We start from the raw sequence: 17,293 nt of genomic DNA, 5'->3' as shown, positions 1-17,293 counted from the left end.
AGGTTACCGTTATTGTTATTCACACTATGACGGCAGGTTGAGGAAGCTGCTGGATGCACAGCTGCTCAGCGTCTCAGTGGGTTTGATTGCATCTCAGGCTCTGTCTGGAGGACTGGGAAGCTTTTAAGTGGAGTAACCTGATCAAAAGGCAAATAATCTAACTAGAGGTCACAGGATTTACCTCATCAATAACAGGATACGTTCAATTCACAGCACTGTCCGTCCACATCCTCTTTATCGACTGGGGTAAAAAGACAAAGATCACCACCACCATCCCACTACCAAGACCAAGAGATCACGAGAAAAGATTTTTAGTAATGTGAGTGCAGGCCTGTTCAGTTTATCGCACTATGACTGAAATAACACCTGAAATCCAGAATTTCAATAAACATTTATTTACAAAACGAAAATAATGACAAAGAATAATTTGAAGAGTGAATACAAAACATGTGCTAATATGATAAAATACATTATCATACACAACGAATATCTAACGAATGTGTTAAATAAACTATGCTTCGATTTTTGGAATCTGAAAAGGCTGAGTTGAGGAAGCAGGCAGCCAGTATTGGATTGCTTTAGGTTATAGGGATTATTGCATTTCAGTTTGTGTATAAGGCAAGAATAAGACATGAAGAGGAAACAGAAACACTTCACGTAACAATGAAGCAATATTACTTTTTTCTTCTCTTCATCACATGGCACACTATCACATAAACATTGATAACTGAAGAGGAGGAAGACAAAAAAAAGGGGAGAATACTCTTTTCATTAAAGAAATAGTTATGTAACAATTTTACAAATAGGATTGGTCCGTACATGTTTCATTGAAGAACAGCTTTTGAGAGAGGAACCAGTTTTCAAAGCCATGTGTGTGTGCTGCATAATGAAACAGTCCCTGCAGTTGTCAGATGAGTAGCGTCCCACGATGTGCAGAGCACCATACGACTTGGTGTCTTTGGTGCCTGATGTGCTGTACTGGTGTGAGTCCACAGAGTCAGAGTCCTCTCCCTTCAGTCGCACCGCCTGAGGTCTGCCTGTCCCCGTCTCTTCTGATGCCCGCTTCAGTACGGGTACTGCTTCTGCTTCTTCCCGGCGAAGCAGGACAGCCAGGTGCACAGCAGCATGGCCGCCGCCGCCCCGGCCCCGGTGCAGTAGTACGCCCAGCCGATCTGGCAGGACCCTGCAGACGAAAGCAGAGGATTCAGGATGATGCCTTTTCACACTGTATTTTATCTGTGTCTGTCAGCGGGGTATCTACAAAACCCCCTGAATGGACTTCAATAAAATTTGGACAGATTAGCCTTTGGCCAGGGAGCGACTGATTCAATTTTGGTTTAACCAGGACGTCTGAGCGAGAGAGCTGCACTTTTTACTCTCCCTTTAAAGAGCCTTTTTACGACGACTGCTTATAACTCTCTCATCACTTTGAGATTGAGATCAAATAAACAGCAGGAAGATATAAAATTGCCCGCATCTGCAACGTTAATGTTTAAGAGATTAGAGACACTTCACTTTTAAAAAGGCTGTAACTCTGTACTCTGTGTGCTGCTCCTGATGTCGGTGTAGGTTCTATTTTCTGACATAACTACATTTACTTTGCTTGTCCTGTGTGCACAGAGCACCGGTCCTTGTACAGCCATTGTGCATGTTCGTGGTTATAAGATTTTAAGGGTATATTTGCAGACTTAAGGAATCTAGGGGTGCTAGGAGCAATGTTTGTAATGTTGTAGACCCATTCAGAGTTCACGGATATTTGATCTTCTAGTTGCATGTCGTCAGCACTGTGAAGGTGACAGCCTATTGATAATAGAACTGTTATGTCAGTCGCAGCTCATTTAAAATGCATATGTACACTTGCGTAGTCTATTTGTGTGTACTGCATCACAGGAACACTACACTATACCTCTATTCTTGTGTTAGAGCCGACATGTTAGCGTTCAGAGCGGAGAATGCTGTGAGCTGCTTAGCATGTCTGTTCAAGCCACAACATTTCCCTTCCTCTCGTGAAAAAGAGTTAGCATTGTTTTAACAAATGCACTGAACGTTGCTTCACTTGCAAACAGACACTGTGGTATGTGACAAATGCACTCACACAATACACAATACAGACCTTTGGAGGGAACACCAGCGCTGAAAAATGCTGAAACGGAGCCAAAACCCATAAGCACACATAAAGTAAAACATTAAGTGCCTCCTTAAGTCACATCTTCTCTAATCCTCTGAGGAAATTATGTGCATTATTAAACAAGGACATGACCTACATCTGATTCTAAATTTGGAAAATGTTGTGATGACCATCAAGACATCTCCTTATAAACATGAAATTTTGGGAGAATATTGAGTTATCTAATTACCAGCTTGGTGGGAGGAGGAGGAGGAGGAGGAGGAGGAGGAGGAGGCATCACATTAACAAATTACATCAAATCATCTTATCAGTGTGCGTGGAAACCAAACCGAAAAGACTTATTTCTCTGAGTTTCATTTTCTCTGCATTACAAATTACTGTCTGTGTCAGAGTCACATTTAATGAAAATTAGGTTCCCCTCTATTTAAAATGTTGCTGTAATTTATTAACATGGCACTGGAGTACTCCATTTGAAAAACACAAAGCAATGACCTGGATTTTTCATGCACTTTTTCACACTGAACTCAATGAATGTGTCCTGCAGCTATACATTCAAATGTATCTTTAAATTACTAAAGTACTGACTGCTGTCTTCATTATTAATGAAAAAGTGTTTGAGAGGAGACTCATGCACTCGTGGCGATCACATCATTTGTGCGCCATCCGCCGCTCTCATGGGAGAACATCACAGTCTTGTCGAGGGCGCTACCAAGAATGAGGTGAAACTGAAATAACTATGGCGCAGCCATTTTCAACAAGTAAATTTAATTTGCCAGAGGCACTGAGCAGTACGTCGCTGCAAACACACACACACACACACACACACTGTTAACAGTAATTCATATGTACTACGAGCCTGTTCTTTCAGAGAGGAAATGACAAAATTAAAACTTATCCAACATAATTTCTTCTGATGACATGGTTGGAAATTTCAGTAATTAAGATGCCTGAAACATAGTTTGGATTTCAATGCTGCCAGAACGGTCACATCTCTCTGCTGCCACAGTGGCAGCAGTAATCTGTATAAATTCATAATTCACAAGTCTATGAAAACAGTTGGGGGTGAAGTTTTCTTCCTTCCTGCTCTCCTCTCTCTCCCCTTCCCTGTTTCCTCTCCAGGTGCTAACAACATGAATGGTTTCCACCTGTGCAATCCAGTTAGCTGCTCATTGGCTCCCTCAGACGCTGAGCTGGCCTGTCTTCACTCCATAAGAAGAACACGCCTCGAGATCTGCCGCTCTTCGTTCGCTGCTCTTAGCCTGCCTGAGCTGCTGTTGTACTGTTTGATCAAACTTGTCAAGCATCCCAGAAGAAGGCGTGGCGGGAGGATGAGGATGATTAGGTGAGCTGGGGCAGACTTTTCACACGTTGTCTGTTGTAGGATTATTGGTTGGGGCCTCTGTGTTCGTTATGGTGAAGTAATTTCATTTAGAAAAGCAAGTCAGTTTTCCGGTTTGTGCTTTTGTGTTCAGACGCAGACGAACGACCTGCTCTTGTTTTGCTATATTGATTCTATTTGTTTGGAACGATCACCTTGTCCTGTCCTCCCCAACACTTTGAGAACCTTTGTTATGTTGTGCAAGCGTTGCGATGAGCTAAAAATAAACCCCTTTCACCCTAACTGTGACTTTGACTCCTTCAGATTCTTTAGTTTTGTTATTGACTCAGTTTGCTGGTATTTTCATAAAGGGGATGTACCAAATGTCAACAGACTTGGAAAGTTAGCACATAATCAACTGTATTTCCTGACTATATAGGCCTGAGATAATTGTCTTTGCCCTGTGGACAATGTAATGTTGGTCCTTCAGTGAGTTTATCAGTCCTGAGTAATATATTGAACCAGATCCTCATGAAATGTGAATATTTATTGTCGAGTGGCACAAAACTTTCTCGAGTGCCACTTCATTAATTCATGGCGAAAACTGGATTTTCTGTGAACATATTCATGGTCCACAGAGAACTAATCCAGTGTTTGTGGTGGGCCTGTCTGATAATGCCACCATCAGACCAAAAGTTTCATTTGTACACTGAGCAGATTGCAATGATGTTCACGGAGGACATTCATGCTTCCAAAAGGATGAAACTTTTCATTTTGAGCCCTCTGCTTGTCCCGTCCTCAGGTCAAAATGTCATCTGACGTCTGAATGCAGCATAGCATACCTCATAATCACTCAGACTGACAGGAAATGAAGCAGCAGATGAACCAGGTAGAGTTTGACTTCACTGACTTTCATTTAGCATTTTTTTGGTTTTCAGACTCAGAATTGCTGCTGTAGAGAAAGAAATGTCAGCACATAGTTTATTTTTGTACATCGCATCCTACAGGAGACACTCTGGGACACACTGTTTTGCAGGAAGCCACACCTTTTCATTCTGTAGTGAGATATTTTAGTAATTCAGTTCAGTTGAAGCTCAGCATATCTTACATGCATGTGTGAAGAACAAATTCTCCAAAAAATTAAAAGTGGCAGTTCATTGATCTAAATTGAAAAACAGCAAATGTAAGTTTACTCAGTGTCACCTGATTGCACGTTACGAGCTCAACCACTTAACCAAAAATGTACCTTTCGACATTTAATTAAAGCATTACGATCAGAGTAAATGAATTTCTCCGGGTACATAAGAACTATTTGATGAGCATCAAATAAAAGCAGCTGTAGTATGAACAGCTCTTCCACCTGCCTGGTGTCTGATACAGTGGCATATTACTGTCTGTGAGATAGTCCCGAGAATGCCAGCTGAATACAGAGCACAAATCAGCCTCCTGCTTATTCTCAGCACATATTTATAGCTATAAAACACTTCAGAAATCGACAGCTACTGGAGATTCTGTAGACTTTTTATCATACGTTTGAAATACCAAGGCATTGTGTCTCTTCAGTGTTTGACAGAAACAGAGTTGTGCCTGCGTGGTTTCTAAAAAAGCCAATGTCAACGGCCAGGTACAAAACTCTGTTCTCAGTTTGGTAACTTGGTAGATTTATCTGTTCTGGGATCAGAAAATTCAGCGAACACAAGACAAATTTACACAGTCAAGGTTGAAGCATTAGTGTGTAATTGAAGCTCTGCGCACAGGCTGCAGGTATGTGTGCACAGCGGATCTGCCTGGTCGACAACTTACCTAGCTGAAACTGGTCTGAGCTGTTGTTGCAGGTCTGCTGTACTTCCTCACTGTCCCATCCCAGTGGATAGAGCGCACAGCCAGATCCTATGAGCAGACCTGAGAACAAGAGAGAGTCTGTCAGTGATGGAGGAATCGCAGCAACTTCAGTGATCACTGGGGGTTCAAAAAAATATCATAAAAAGGTGGCCGGAGGCGGATAAGACACCGATTGTGAGGAGAGAAAGTGAAGCAAGGACAAACTCTACCCATCAAGGTATTCTCTCAGCTCTTCGAGGAAGGTCTGCATTGTTTTGTGAGACCTTGCCTTTGTGGGTTTTCATAATTTAAATTTTTTTTTTTCATTAATGAGAAGGCAAAATGCAAAATGGTGTGTTTTTCTTTCCTGCATCCAGATATCAAGCAAGGTGAATTTAAACTCTGGTTTTGTGTGCATCCCCTCTCATTCTTTGGTTTACGTTTTAATTAAAATGATCAAAAAAGACAATGAGCTGCTGCTCCCCCACAGAGTGAATAGAGTGATGTGCCTGAGCTCACCTCTGATTGTTTTTTCACCTTATCAACCGTTTCCAGCAGATACTGACGGAGGGCGACTCTGACCTGTTCCAGCAGTTTTACCTCTCAACAAGCCTCACATCCCTTTGTGAAACAACACGGACTGTGATTTTAACACTTTGTCACGTTTTCACAGCGACAAAACAAAGCGCCCCTCTGCCAGCAGCTCATAAAACCACTGCAAATGAACAACGGACATATGCAAATAGCTTGGCAATATCTCACAGAGGCAACAGTGGGAAAAAAAACAAGCATTTTTTGGTACGCAATAATTACTGTAAAACTCTGGAAAATCCTTGAGGGACTGCTTCATGTCAGTGATTAAAGAGACTTATAACTGTGCTTAAAGCTGCACATAGAGACAAGAGCAAAATCTAGTCAAGGCCATTACATTAAGGATTAATATCCTGAATATTAGCCTGCAACCAGGTCTTGACAAGTTATTCCCTGGATGCCAAGGCTGTCTCTTGAAATTACCCTGTGGGGGCCCCTGGTAGGTGGCTCCGCTATCACATTAGCTTAATCCCCTCCGATGCGTCTGCCCTGCTATCAGTTTAGGGATGTGAGGATGGCAGCAGAGGAAGGGAATGCAAGAAAGCTCTGCCTTCCAACCTGATTACCCCTGCCATCCAGGACTGCCGTACTACATCTAGGCCAGATAACAAGCAGGAATTAATCCACATGCTAATGCAGATGGGCTAGACAAACCGGCAAACATCAGAGGTGGACTAGAAAAAATGAAAAAGCCATCTGTGTTTTCGCCAGTCGCAGCCAAAAGGACGGCGAATGTCATAAGTTCGGGGAGGAGATAGACTGTCTGATTACGGTACCTGTGCTGGAAAATCAATTCAGTGAAACGCTGGAATGTTGATGAAAATGAAGGGATATCAGAAGGCTCTGACCAAGTCTGTGTCATTACAGCTCAGGATCAGAGGGGATCCAGGGATTGTCATACATAACAACTCAGTTTCGTCTCCAGACCCTTAAGAGAACTTCAGAAGAATTTCTGCTTCAGACCCAAAATGACTGCCTTAAGCTGAGCAGTGCTGCAAAAGTAACACAGGAGCGTTGGATGTAAATCCCAGCACAAGCAGCCACTGATGAACATAAAACACAACTATTCTACAAGGTATAAAGATGAATTTAGGAGCAAGGGAGCCTGCACACACTCATTAAAATAGTCTGTTATATAATGTTATCGAATGTGTTTGGATTCAAATTTGTAACAGTAAAGACTGTAAAGCATGAGAGCATGATAATGTATTCATGATTAATATTTAACAAAATCAAAAATTCTCTTTCAAGTGTTGTGTAATACAGAGAGAGATACAGCAGCATGTAATCAAATTGAATTTCCCTGCCGCACAAGGGAGGGAAAAAAAAAAATAACGCAGGGCAAAATGTGGCTTTGCTTCCTGAAGACGGTGTTGTTCCATCCCGCAAACTGCCATATTTCCATTTGAAAAATCAAGATTAATGGGGATTCTCAGTCTTCCTTTGATTAACACAATGTTAAAATGATCAAAACCACAAAGAGCCTCTGCTGTGGAGGCACCTCAGACGGAAAGGGAAAGAAAGACTTCAGTGAATAGTTTCCGCATCAGGTCAGATAATGATGACGACGGGATGCTGGGAAAAAACTACAGGAGGGAAATTATTGCCGCAACAAAGACAAGAGCTCAGTTCCATTGTGCAACCGCATAAAAAAAAAATCAAAGGTTTCTGGGAGAACCATCAGCGTTTTCTGTTGTTTTTGGGGATAAACTCAGTGAGCCTGCAACACTGCAGTGGGTGAAATCAATGCGAGCGCTCACATGTTACCACGACACTACTGAGACAGATACCGCAACACACAAACCACCGAGGGAGCAGACAAAAAACACAAACACACTGCCAAGGTGTAAATAAACTCTGCATCGTGTGGCCCTACATTTCTCTTCTGATTTTTACTTGTTTGATTGATTTTTTTCCACTTGGAGTTAATTCCATCCAATCCCATCCTCCACACTCACTATGTGGGTTATTGAGAACCAGAGGTAGGGAGGCTGGAGACCAGGATGTGGGAGAAAGATTACAAAGAATGCAAAATGTTCTTTCACATAATGTTTATGAGGCAAGCTGCTGGAGAGAAGTAAGAACTTATGTGAGGCAACTACCTCAGGCTCAGATTCTCCATGCGTGCTGCTGTAGATAGATACTTCCTGTCCTTCTTGTATCCTAAGCTGACACCGATGCGCCCCAATCTGCACAAACAGACAGTCGGGGATTTGTGTCATTTAGCATGTGTTTGTCAGCTGCAGTGGCTCGTCTCAACCTTTTTGGCTTGTGACCTCTTAAGCTGTTCTCATGACCTTCCATCACAGACTGCATGTGAAGACACTTCACATTATGTAATGTTTTTTCCCCCTTTCATAAATCATGTTGTGAATTCGCCTAAATTTCTTGACCTAAATCTGGCGTACTGGCCCCCGGCTTAAGAACCACTGAGCTAGCAGATGTGCTGCGATCACAAGCACTAAACAACATGCTAGACTTCATAAGATAAAACTCCCTGCAGGAAAGAAATGTTTACCGTAGCAGAAAGTAGAGATGCATGCAAACAAGGTGATGCCTTCAGACTTTTGAAATGCTAATGTCCACTCTGCTGCAAATTAAAGAAACCTTCAGTGATTTCAGAGTCAGTTCAATTCTAACTGATAAGGTTATACCAAAGTGGTGAGAATGAAAACACCTGTATTGGCTCCAACAGAGGTCTTTAATGAATTTCATTGCTTCCCCAAACCACAGACAGGTTCTCTTCTCCTTCAGAGAACATCAACTTCACCAAGCTGCTCATTTTTCTGTGAGCAGATGGCTGTCTCATGATGAAATCATTGCGATCTCCACGCGGCTGCCATGAGGATAGCACTGAAAGTCACCAGAAGGCTGTTACTGCAGCTACGCAGCGACTACGTGACACTGCAGAACAGACGGGCAGGAACGATCATAAATGTGAGAAATCTGCCATCACCAGCATCCACAGACACTCACTGTGCCTTCCACGGAGGCTATTATGAATCGAAATAACTAGTTTCCCTTCAGCAGCAACAACTGTTCCCTCTGGTCCACCTTAAAGATGCCCTCAGCTTTCTGGGAGATCAGAAGAGGTTCAAGTGCAGCTCTATCAGCCCAGGCCTGGGAGGTTTGTTTGTTTACCGCTTTTTGCCAGCAACCACTGTTTGGAAAACCTTTCCCCATTTTGGAGTCTTGTTTCAGTTTCTATGGCAGCCAGCTGATGCCTGATAGTCTCGTCTAGTGGAGGAGGTGAAGAGGAAGAGGACAGGGTCGGAGAGAGCGCACGGCGCGCAATCTTAGAGGCCAGGCAACGTATTCACAGATTGAGTTTCAATTGATCTCCATGCAATCGTTATCCAAATGACTATCTCAGGCCTAATGGCTTCTCTGAAAGGCTACTCTATGAACTTGGAAAGAGTTCTGTTAAATGGACTCAACTGAATACAATCGGTCCCACATATCAGTGTTCAGTCCATAAAATCTGCTCTAATATAGCAAACTTTCTTCTGTGTATCCTTGCCTGAGATTTCATCATCATAGTAGAGCTCACTTCTGAAATCGCATTTCGGTGCTTTAAAAAGCACACAGAGCAGTGTTTTATTCCATCAGAGCTGCTCTATTGTTCCCCATCTTTTTTCTGTCAACGCTTTTTACCTGAATGAAAAACTGCCCCCTTTTCATATCCACCACATTCTCTGATTTAGGGAGTGCTGATGCCTTTTGTCAAGCCTTCTTGCTCTCTGTCGGGAACCAAGGAATTTCTTTACCCTCCTTCATGCCCCAAGACAATACCATTCAAGGTTATCATTCAAAAGGCCAAAGAGGACACAGGGAGAAAAGGCTGCTGCTAAGCTGGAGAGAATTTTGGTGGCCAGGGAATTGGAGTGAGGATGTGCCTGAATGAAGCAGCTTAATGTAAGACATTCCCTTTTGAGGCTTGGAGGATCATCCGAAAGAGGGAGGGAAACGTAAGAGTAACCACACCTGGGAAGGCAGGCCTGTGCCGTGCCAAAATAATATCTGTTCTCATGTTCTTTGGTATTTTTCTGTTTAAAATCCCTTTTTTTCTTACGGCTGTTGAACATGTTTGCCAATCCAGTCAGATTATTCCAGTTATTTTCAATCTATTTAAGCAGTTTTCATGAAATCAAACCCAGCTTTTGACGCTACTGTTTGTTATCGTTACTGCTATTGTAAACCTCCCATTTCCTATTGCTGCTGCCTCACGTTAAAAGCCTTCAAATGGCTTAACACCATGTGGCTATTGAGAAGCAGCCATAGGAAGCGCAATGTTTTCATCACTTATCCTGATGCTGACAGTGATTGTCTCACAAATGATCAGTTTTAAGAATTGCAAAGGAGTCATGGAACTTCCAACTGCGCCATGCCGCTGTGCCGTCAGCATATTATTCTGAATCCCTGCATAAAGACCCACCCTTACTCTGCTTCTGATTGGCCCCGACCCTGACTATTTAACCAAACATCTAACCCTAACCATACAATGACCACTAGCCAATCAGAGAGTCACTGGGCAGGTCTTTTTGGACATTGTTCAGCTTTGGAACAATGGTCAGTTCCCCGTCCAATTTCTCAGCAAGGTAATCAACTTAACCGTTTCCTGCTGTTGTAATATGACTTTAGTAACTGTGAGTTTGTTTGGCTGCACTGTAAACAGATATACCATCGCTGGTCTGTTGTATTTCTGTTAAAGCAGCTGCTGGAGGAGTGTTTGCTATAGTATTCACCCACACTGGCTCATGTCACAGCAACCATGCGTGTCACCAAATCAACCAGGACTGACATGGTGAAGCATACAAATGTTGCCTTTACTCACATGATAGCAGGTCAAGTGTGTGCAAAACTGTGCTCCGTTGAACAAAGTAGCACATTATACACTTCCTCACATGTAATAAACCAATAAATAAATTCCTTCCTGTAATTTCTGATATTTTTTAAAATGTATATCTGTGGTTTTTCTGAGCTTTAATCAGAGAAAGTGACAGATTCTGAGTCTCACAGTGTCACTTCAGCCTAAACAGCCCCTGTGACTAATCTGTCAACAGACCCATCTCTGCATGATAAGGCATGCTTTTCCCTTTGCTTGAAACACAAGGCACACACCAGCACGTGCAGTTTGCACGCCTGCTCTTCTTATGATGTTTTGAATCATTCTGTCATTCAAGTTGGATAAACACAGTCGTTTAGAGAAGAGCTTATTCCTACGTGAGCATTTTCGCCAGCAAAGCTGGTGTTTTTATGTGAGTGAGACGAGGATCTGGAGATTCAGTCGAAACGTTAGATTCTGGAGCTGTGAGAGATGGAGGATGAGGGGGATGCAGAGAAAGGAGAGATTTAAAGAGAGTATGTGAAGTACGTGTGATATGTGATGTGCAAAGTGTGCAAAGCATATAAATGCTGCCTGTGGCTGGAATTCAAGTTTTATTTAGCCAAGAGCCCACTCACTGGTTTCCTACTCATTTACAAAGCTACACCAGGCATATTAAGCAGTCATCTTAAATTATCTTGTTTTTTTAATAAACATTACTATTCTTTTCCTGCACAGGGCATCCAAAAGATTATACCTCAATTATCCAGTCGGAAACGAGGTGTGTTCATGGTGAACATGTTTTACTGGTGGAGTGTTTGCTCCCTACCGTTTGGAATATTTTGTAATATATATCCCACTGTGTGATGGGTGACTACACAGATCTTTCAGTCTGCAGTCTTTTGTGGAGTCCATTTTATGTTTCTCCATGCTTTTATGCTTTACAACTTGAATTTCAAACACAGGACCAGTGAGAATGAGAGCTCTGTGACAAACAAGCTCCACGTCAGACTCTGACTATTCATTCAGTATGACCATCTTCTCCATGGCAGATTTCTCCCTCTTCCCTCTGGTGTTTGCAACCGCCGGCCAAAGAAAAGGTCAGACAGATACAAACACCCCTTTATCCCATCAGCCATCAAATGACTTAACAAGCCTCATTGTCAGGCCGTGTTCATGTGAGGTCTGCGTGGAAACCACCCGCTGCTTTCATGTGTTTAGTCTTTCCCTTGCTGTTTTTGTCATGTGCTGCTTCTGTTCTTATCTTGCTTTATTTGCTGTAAGTGGCACTAAAGGGCATTTCCACACAGCAAAGGGGTACAGGTGAAAGGTGATGTGATGCAGTGTGCTGGATGCTGTTGTGGACCACCTCCCGAGTTTGTAAAACACAATGGAAATGCAAAGAAGAACCAGGCATCAAAACCTCTAGAGTACTTGAGACTCCTTTGAATGTTGCATTGAGAGGTTTGACTGTATTTCTGAGGAAGAGGACAAAAATAAGCCCAAAGCTACAGCAGCGTAGCCTATGAGCTTATTTGTAGGCTTGTGCCACTTTCCTGTATCACAGTCTCATTTCTCCCATGTCCACCCATCAGTCACCATCACTGGCCCTGGGCGGAAAGAGGAGCTTGTGTTATATTGATCTGTTTCAGTGCCTTTCCTACAGGCATTCTGTCAAGACCTGGTCTTATCTAATCACACCATTCATTTGTCACACAGTTTCCGACTACAACCGGTAATTAATAAACAAACCGATTACAAGAGCAAAATGAACTTGTGGTTCATTAAGCAGTAGATATGTATGAAGCAGAAAAAACAGTGTTAGGTCTAGAGCTCAGGAGCACAACAGTGCATAAAAAATGAAAGTGGGGTGTGCTAAATATGAAGCAAATAACTTTCAAAGGAGAACATCTTCTGGATGTGTGGGGGGAAATGAGCTTTTTGCACGAGGGCGCAGATATTTTCTGTCTGTCTCACTCTTTCCAGCTTCAAACCCGCGCCTCCCTGTGACCTCAACCATGTCTCCTCTGATCTCATGTTGCAAATTGGACCTTCTTTTCCCTACTTTCAGTGAAGAGGAGAAGTTAAATAGTCAGGAAAACAAACAAACAAAAAAACGGGAAAAAAATCTGCAGCATCTTAGAGAAATTCCTCCTTTCCGAGCTTTCCCCCTCTTGTTCACAGTTTTAGCTCTCTTGTAAATGCACTCACTCCTGTGCTGAACTGTTGGAATCTAAAGCATGAAGACCAGTCGAAACAACGAGTTTAGGTATGCTAGTATCTGAGAAAACCTGCCATGGCAAGATCACATGACTGCTGCCATGCTGCCCTGGTGTTAATTTGGTTTTTTCCACCAAAGTCAAAGGAAGATTAGCTTTTGCAATATCTTGCAATGTTTTAATGACTCATTATCACTGTGAGGCTTGGTGGCAGGGTGGGTACGATAAGCTACTTTACTTTCACATGACAAATACAGAGTCAAAGCCAACTTGCAGTAGATTCTGGGCAACAGTTTTCCAGCTTAATTTAAGTGAAATTCAGAAAAATCAAAGTCAGTGGGAAAAAGTGCTAAAACGGAAAAGGAGCCTCTACTACAAACCGTTACACGGACGCCTATCAGCATGCTAGTCTGGAATTTCAATTTGAACTGTGATGGCTGTTCCATCAGAGAGTCGAGTGAAGAAGAAAATGTGCGAGAGGAACAACAAAGCCAAAGGGTATGGAAATCCTCCTCAGGGTAGGATCCACTTTAGAGGGTCCTACAAGTGTAGCTCCCTAACTGGGTCATGCCTGATGTGTTGAGCAGCACCCTCCTCCCACTGACAGACGCTGACAGAAAAGCTCTACAGCAGGCCATGTGTCCAGAAGTCAGCATATACCTGCAGCAATGCCTTCCTGCCTTAATTACTCTTTACAATGAGCAGTAAACATGCTAACACAAAGCCCTCTGGCGAGAAGGAAATCAAAGACACTGCAATCTACACTTTAATATTCATGTTAATAGCATCCAAATATGCCATGAATGTTTCAGTATCCTCCATGCAGACACTGCCAGACATCAAAATGCCTCTCTGACGGTGCTGCGGCTCATCATGTGAGCAACTCCATACTGCAAACACAAAGAGCCTCCTTTCAAAAGACAATGCAACGCTTCAGGGATTGAGGAAAAACTGACTCTCACTGGCAAGTGTACAAAGCGCTCCATGCCATGCGTTTACAGTACCGGCCCACTGCATTCATGCTGTCTTCAGGGACACAGACCAGGCTAGTTTATTACTCCTGGGAACTGAGTTACAGCAGCTTTACCTGGCTCCCAAAAATCAAATATTCCCTAAACTAACAGGTTGGGTTTACTCCCATTTCATTGTGTGTTTGCAATGTGACAACCAGCTCATTCTAAATAACACCAGTTATTACATAGAATATAGCTAAGATACGTTTTTACACATATTTTTAAAACATGGCTGAGCAATTTATGGGAAGTGTTCACTCTGAACCACTCTGATATTCATGATTCTCTGAAAGGAAGAGTTTAACATTTTGGGAAATATGCTTATTTGCTTTCTTGCCAAGAGTTAGATAAGAAAATCAGTCAGACTGTGTATCCACATTTGAAGGGATGATGGCAGATTGAGTTTTTTTTAAGGTGATTTTAATCAAGTTACAATCAGAACTAAAACGCTATAAAATAATCTCTGGGATCTGCCTCGTACTATGCATTCAGCCGCATGTCTGCCCACTGAGCCCTGTTAATCAGCCTGTGTGAATGCATTTTAAAGCCCTAAATACAAATCAGTTCGCTGTCTCTTCTCCATGGATCTGACACCCCACATCTCTCTTCTCCTGCTCCAGTGCTTAATTTGGAAATCAGGGACGGAGAACACAGAGACGGTGCTGTTCCAGCATCAATAATCTACAGTGCTTGCAGCACATTGGACAGTGTCTAGGGGCTAGCTGCTGAGACCAAATCATCACAAACAAGATGTTATTTATTTGCATTTATTAACCAGGGAATTGACTCAAAATCAGTTGGGGGAGGTGTGCAGAAACAGGTGTTTATGGTCTGCAGGTCTCTATCTCTCTCTCTCTTTGACTGTCCCTTCACTTTCATTTCCCTTTTGGCTGTCTGTGGCCATCCAATCACCTATAGGCCATCTCGAGTAACAATATGAAAATATAAACGATCGCCTAAGCCTAAAATCAATACCACTCTTTTTTCTGCACTGCAAATATGATGGTGTTATTTTGACACAGGCAAGATGTTTCCATCTATATCCAGCCTTTATGCTAAGCTAAACTGACTGGCAGCTGGCAGCAGACATGAGAGTCTCATCTAACTGTCTGCAAGAAAGAGAATATTTCCTAAAATGTAAATCTACTCTTTTCAACGAAAACTTTCAGATACTTCGGAGTTCGCTAGCCGTGACTGATGGTTTTTAAAAATGTCACAGCTGGAGGTTACCTTTTAAGACTTTTTTCTTAATTTTGTATATTAGACAGATAAAGGTTATGCGCTGATGCTCAAGTGGCTCCTCTTTCATCACATGCTGTTATCGTGTGACATTTGAGAGCCCTTGAGAAAGCAGTGAAACGAGAGCACGTTATGTAACATGTCAAGTAATCTGTGAGCAATACAATAGAGCGATACAATGGAGAGGCAGAGATCAGGTTGTGCGTGACTGTGTGTGCTCCTGACATTTTGTATGATATTGAATTGGTATTGTGATCCTACATAATCATATAATATCTGGTTTATCCTGTCCGTTCAAGGATGAAAAGCTATTTCTGCCTTGATGATTCCACAGATTGAAACCAAACAGATGTCAAGAAAAGGCTACCAATTCCATTTCAAATGAAGATTTACCATTATCTTCCTTTTTTATGTTGCCATGCCATCTCTGACAGGGTAGGAAAAAGCACTGAGGTTAAACTGAAGCGGATGCTGTTTGAGACAAATGTTAACTGCAGTCTCCTGGTGAAGTCTTCACAATGCTGTTAGCGTGTCCTTTGAACCCATACATGGGTAATAAAACAAGTTATAGAATAAAGTGCGTTTTCTTAACGCCAACTGGGCGGAAAACAGACCCGACAGTGACATTTGTTTACTTCACTTTGTGTTAAAAGGGTCTGTCATTGTAAAACATGATGAAACATACTGAACACCTGAGGCCTTTTCTAAAGCACCGATTGTTGTTTCTGTGTCGTGGCCAGAGCACCGGCTAGATGTGATGACTTGGTTGTTGTTTTGACAGGCAAATTCATTAAGTCTTCCTCCTGGTAAACAGTTAAACCCAGAGGCAAACATTTCAGGTAAAGAAATAAAACCAGTTGGATAAGTATGAACTCAGACAAATGAAAACCCCAAAGGGTAGAGCACAAGCAGGTGGGCTGAAAATGAAGCGGTTTATATGTGTAATTACAGAGAATACAGAAAACACCCATAATTATCTGAAATAAATCCATGGCTTTCCTTTACTTACTCCTGGGTCCATTCAGGAAAATGTGAAAAACCATGATGTAATGCAGAGTGAACAAAGGAGCAGTTATTCAGCGTAAGAAAGTCAAACTCCTTGTCGGTGCATGCATACGTGTCCAAAAAAGCCAGTTCTGATTCTGTTTTTTTCTAATGAGATGAGTTTTAAAACAGGCCAAGTCTTTTTACTGCACTTCAGATAACACAGGCTTCACACTTCTCTTACACCACTGCCACCCGCAAGCATACGGCTTCAAACAAACTGCAGGCATTCATGTCAAAGAGGCAGTAGATGGCATGAATCCATAGATTATTGCATGGGAGCAAGGGTGAATGAAAATCAATAGTTCCCTGAGTCCTTGCAAATCTGCCTCTCCCCGAGCTGTTTCAATGAGAAAAAAAATGAAGGAAAAGAGACACAATGAGATGTGGGAACCAGACTCTTTAAGCGCCAGTGGTTTCCTCCAGCAGTCAGGGTGGGTGGGTGAACTCCCACTTCAATTGCCTTATGCTCAATTTACACTGGACTAATAGCACAGTACGCTCAGACTTCATGTAATCCATCTATTAGCTCATTACCTCTGTGATGAGAAAAATTTTGCATCTAAGATGAGGACACATTGGAAGCCAAAAACAAACTCAATTTACACGGGATTAATAACTTACCAGGGGACCTCTGACTTCAAAAAGATGCAGCAGGTAATTTGCACTGAAATTTTACTGAAATTCTAACCACAGCAGATTCACATCAGGATTAAAATCATCGACGATCTCCCTCAATTATACAAATCACTTCCCAACCTATATTAGCTCCATGCAAATAGAGCCTTATAAAGCTCCATCAGTATTCATGAACATGAACGGCTCTTTTCAGAAGCTTAAAATGAGAGATAAAACTTGGGTCTGCTGCGCTGATGATGAATTAAACGACTTTGGATGAAACAGTGAAACTTCATAGTGAAATGAACTTTGTGTCGTTATAGTGCTCTCAGTGACAGGCAGCAAAGTTCGCCTCTGTACTGTCATGTGTCCACAAAGGCCCCCATTCACTGTCAAAAGAGCTCGTCCACAATACGCCTCCTGATTGAATCAATTTGAGGGCCCGTGGCTCTACGAGGGACTTGTTCCTGCTCACAC

At 42.3% G+C, this 17,293-nt stretch overlaps 1 protein-coding gene across 1 annotated transcript in view; it reads right to left on the bottom strand.

The window, feature by feature from the left end:
* Positions 1-373: 373 nt before the first annotated feature.
* LOC139336847 (LHFPL tetraspan subfamily member 6 protein) overlaps positions 374-17,293 on the bottom strand; it is a 42,337-nt gene continuing 25,417 nt past the window's right edge. The window contains exons 3-4 of the mRNA XM_070971119.1: positions 5,250-5,348; positions 374-1,183 (exon numbers count right to left, since the gene is read on the bottom strand). Of these exons, the coding sequence (XP_070827220.1) occupies positions 1,065-1,183; positions 5,250-5,348 (218 nt within the window). The 3' untranslated portion in view covers positions 374-1,064. The remainder of the gene's footprint in view (positions 1,184-5,249; positions 5,349-17,293) is intronic.

The sequence above is a fragment of the Chaetodon trifascialis genome, chromosome 9 (genome assembly GCF_039877785.1).
Source record: "Chaetodon trifascialis isolate fChaTrf1 chromosome 9, fChaTrf1.hap1, whole genome shotgun sequence".
Classification (NCBI taxonomy): Eukaryota; Metazoa; Chordata; class Actinopteri; order Chaetodontiformes; family Chaetodontidae; genus Chaetodon; species Chaetodon trifascialis.
Note: the sequence above shows the minus strand (reverse complement) of the source record. Positions and strands in the feature narration are given on the sequence as shown.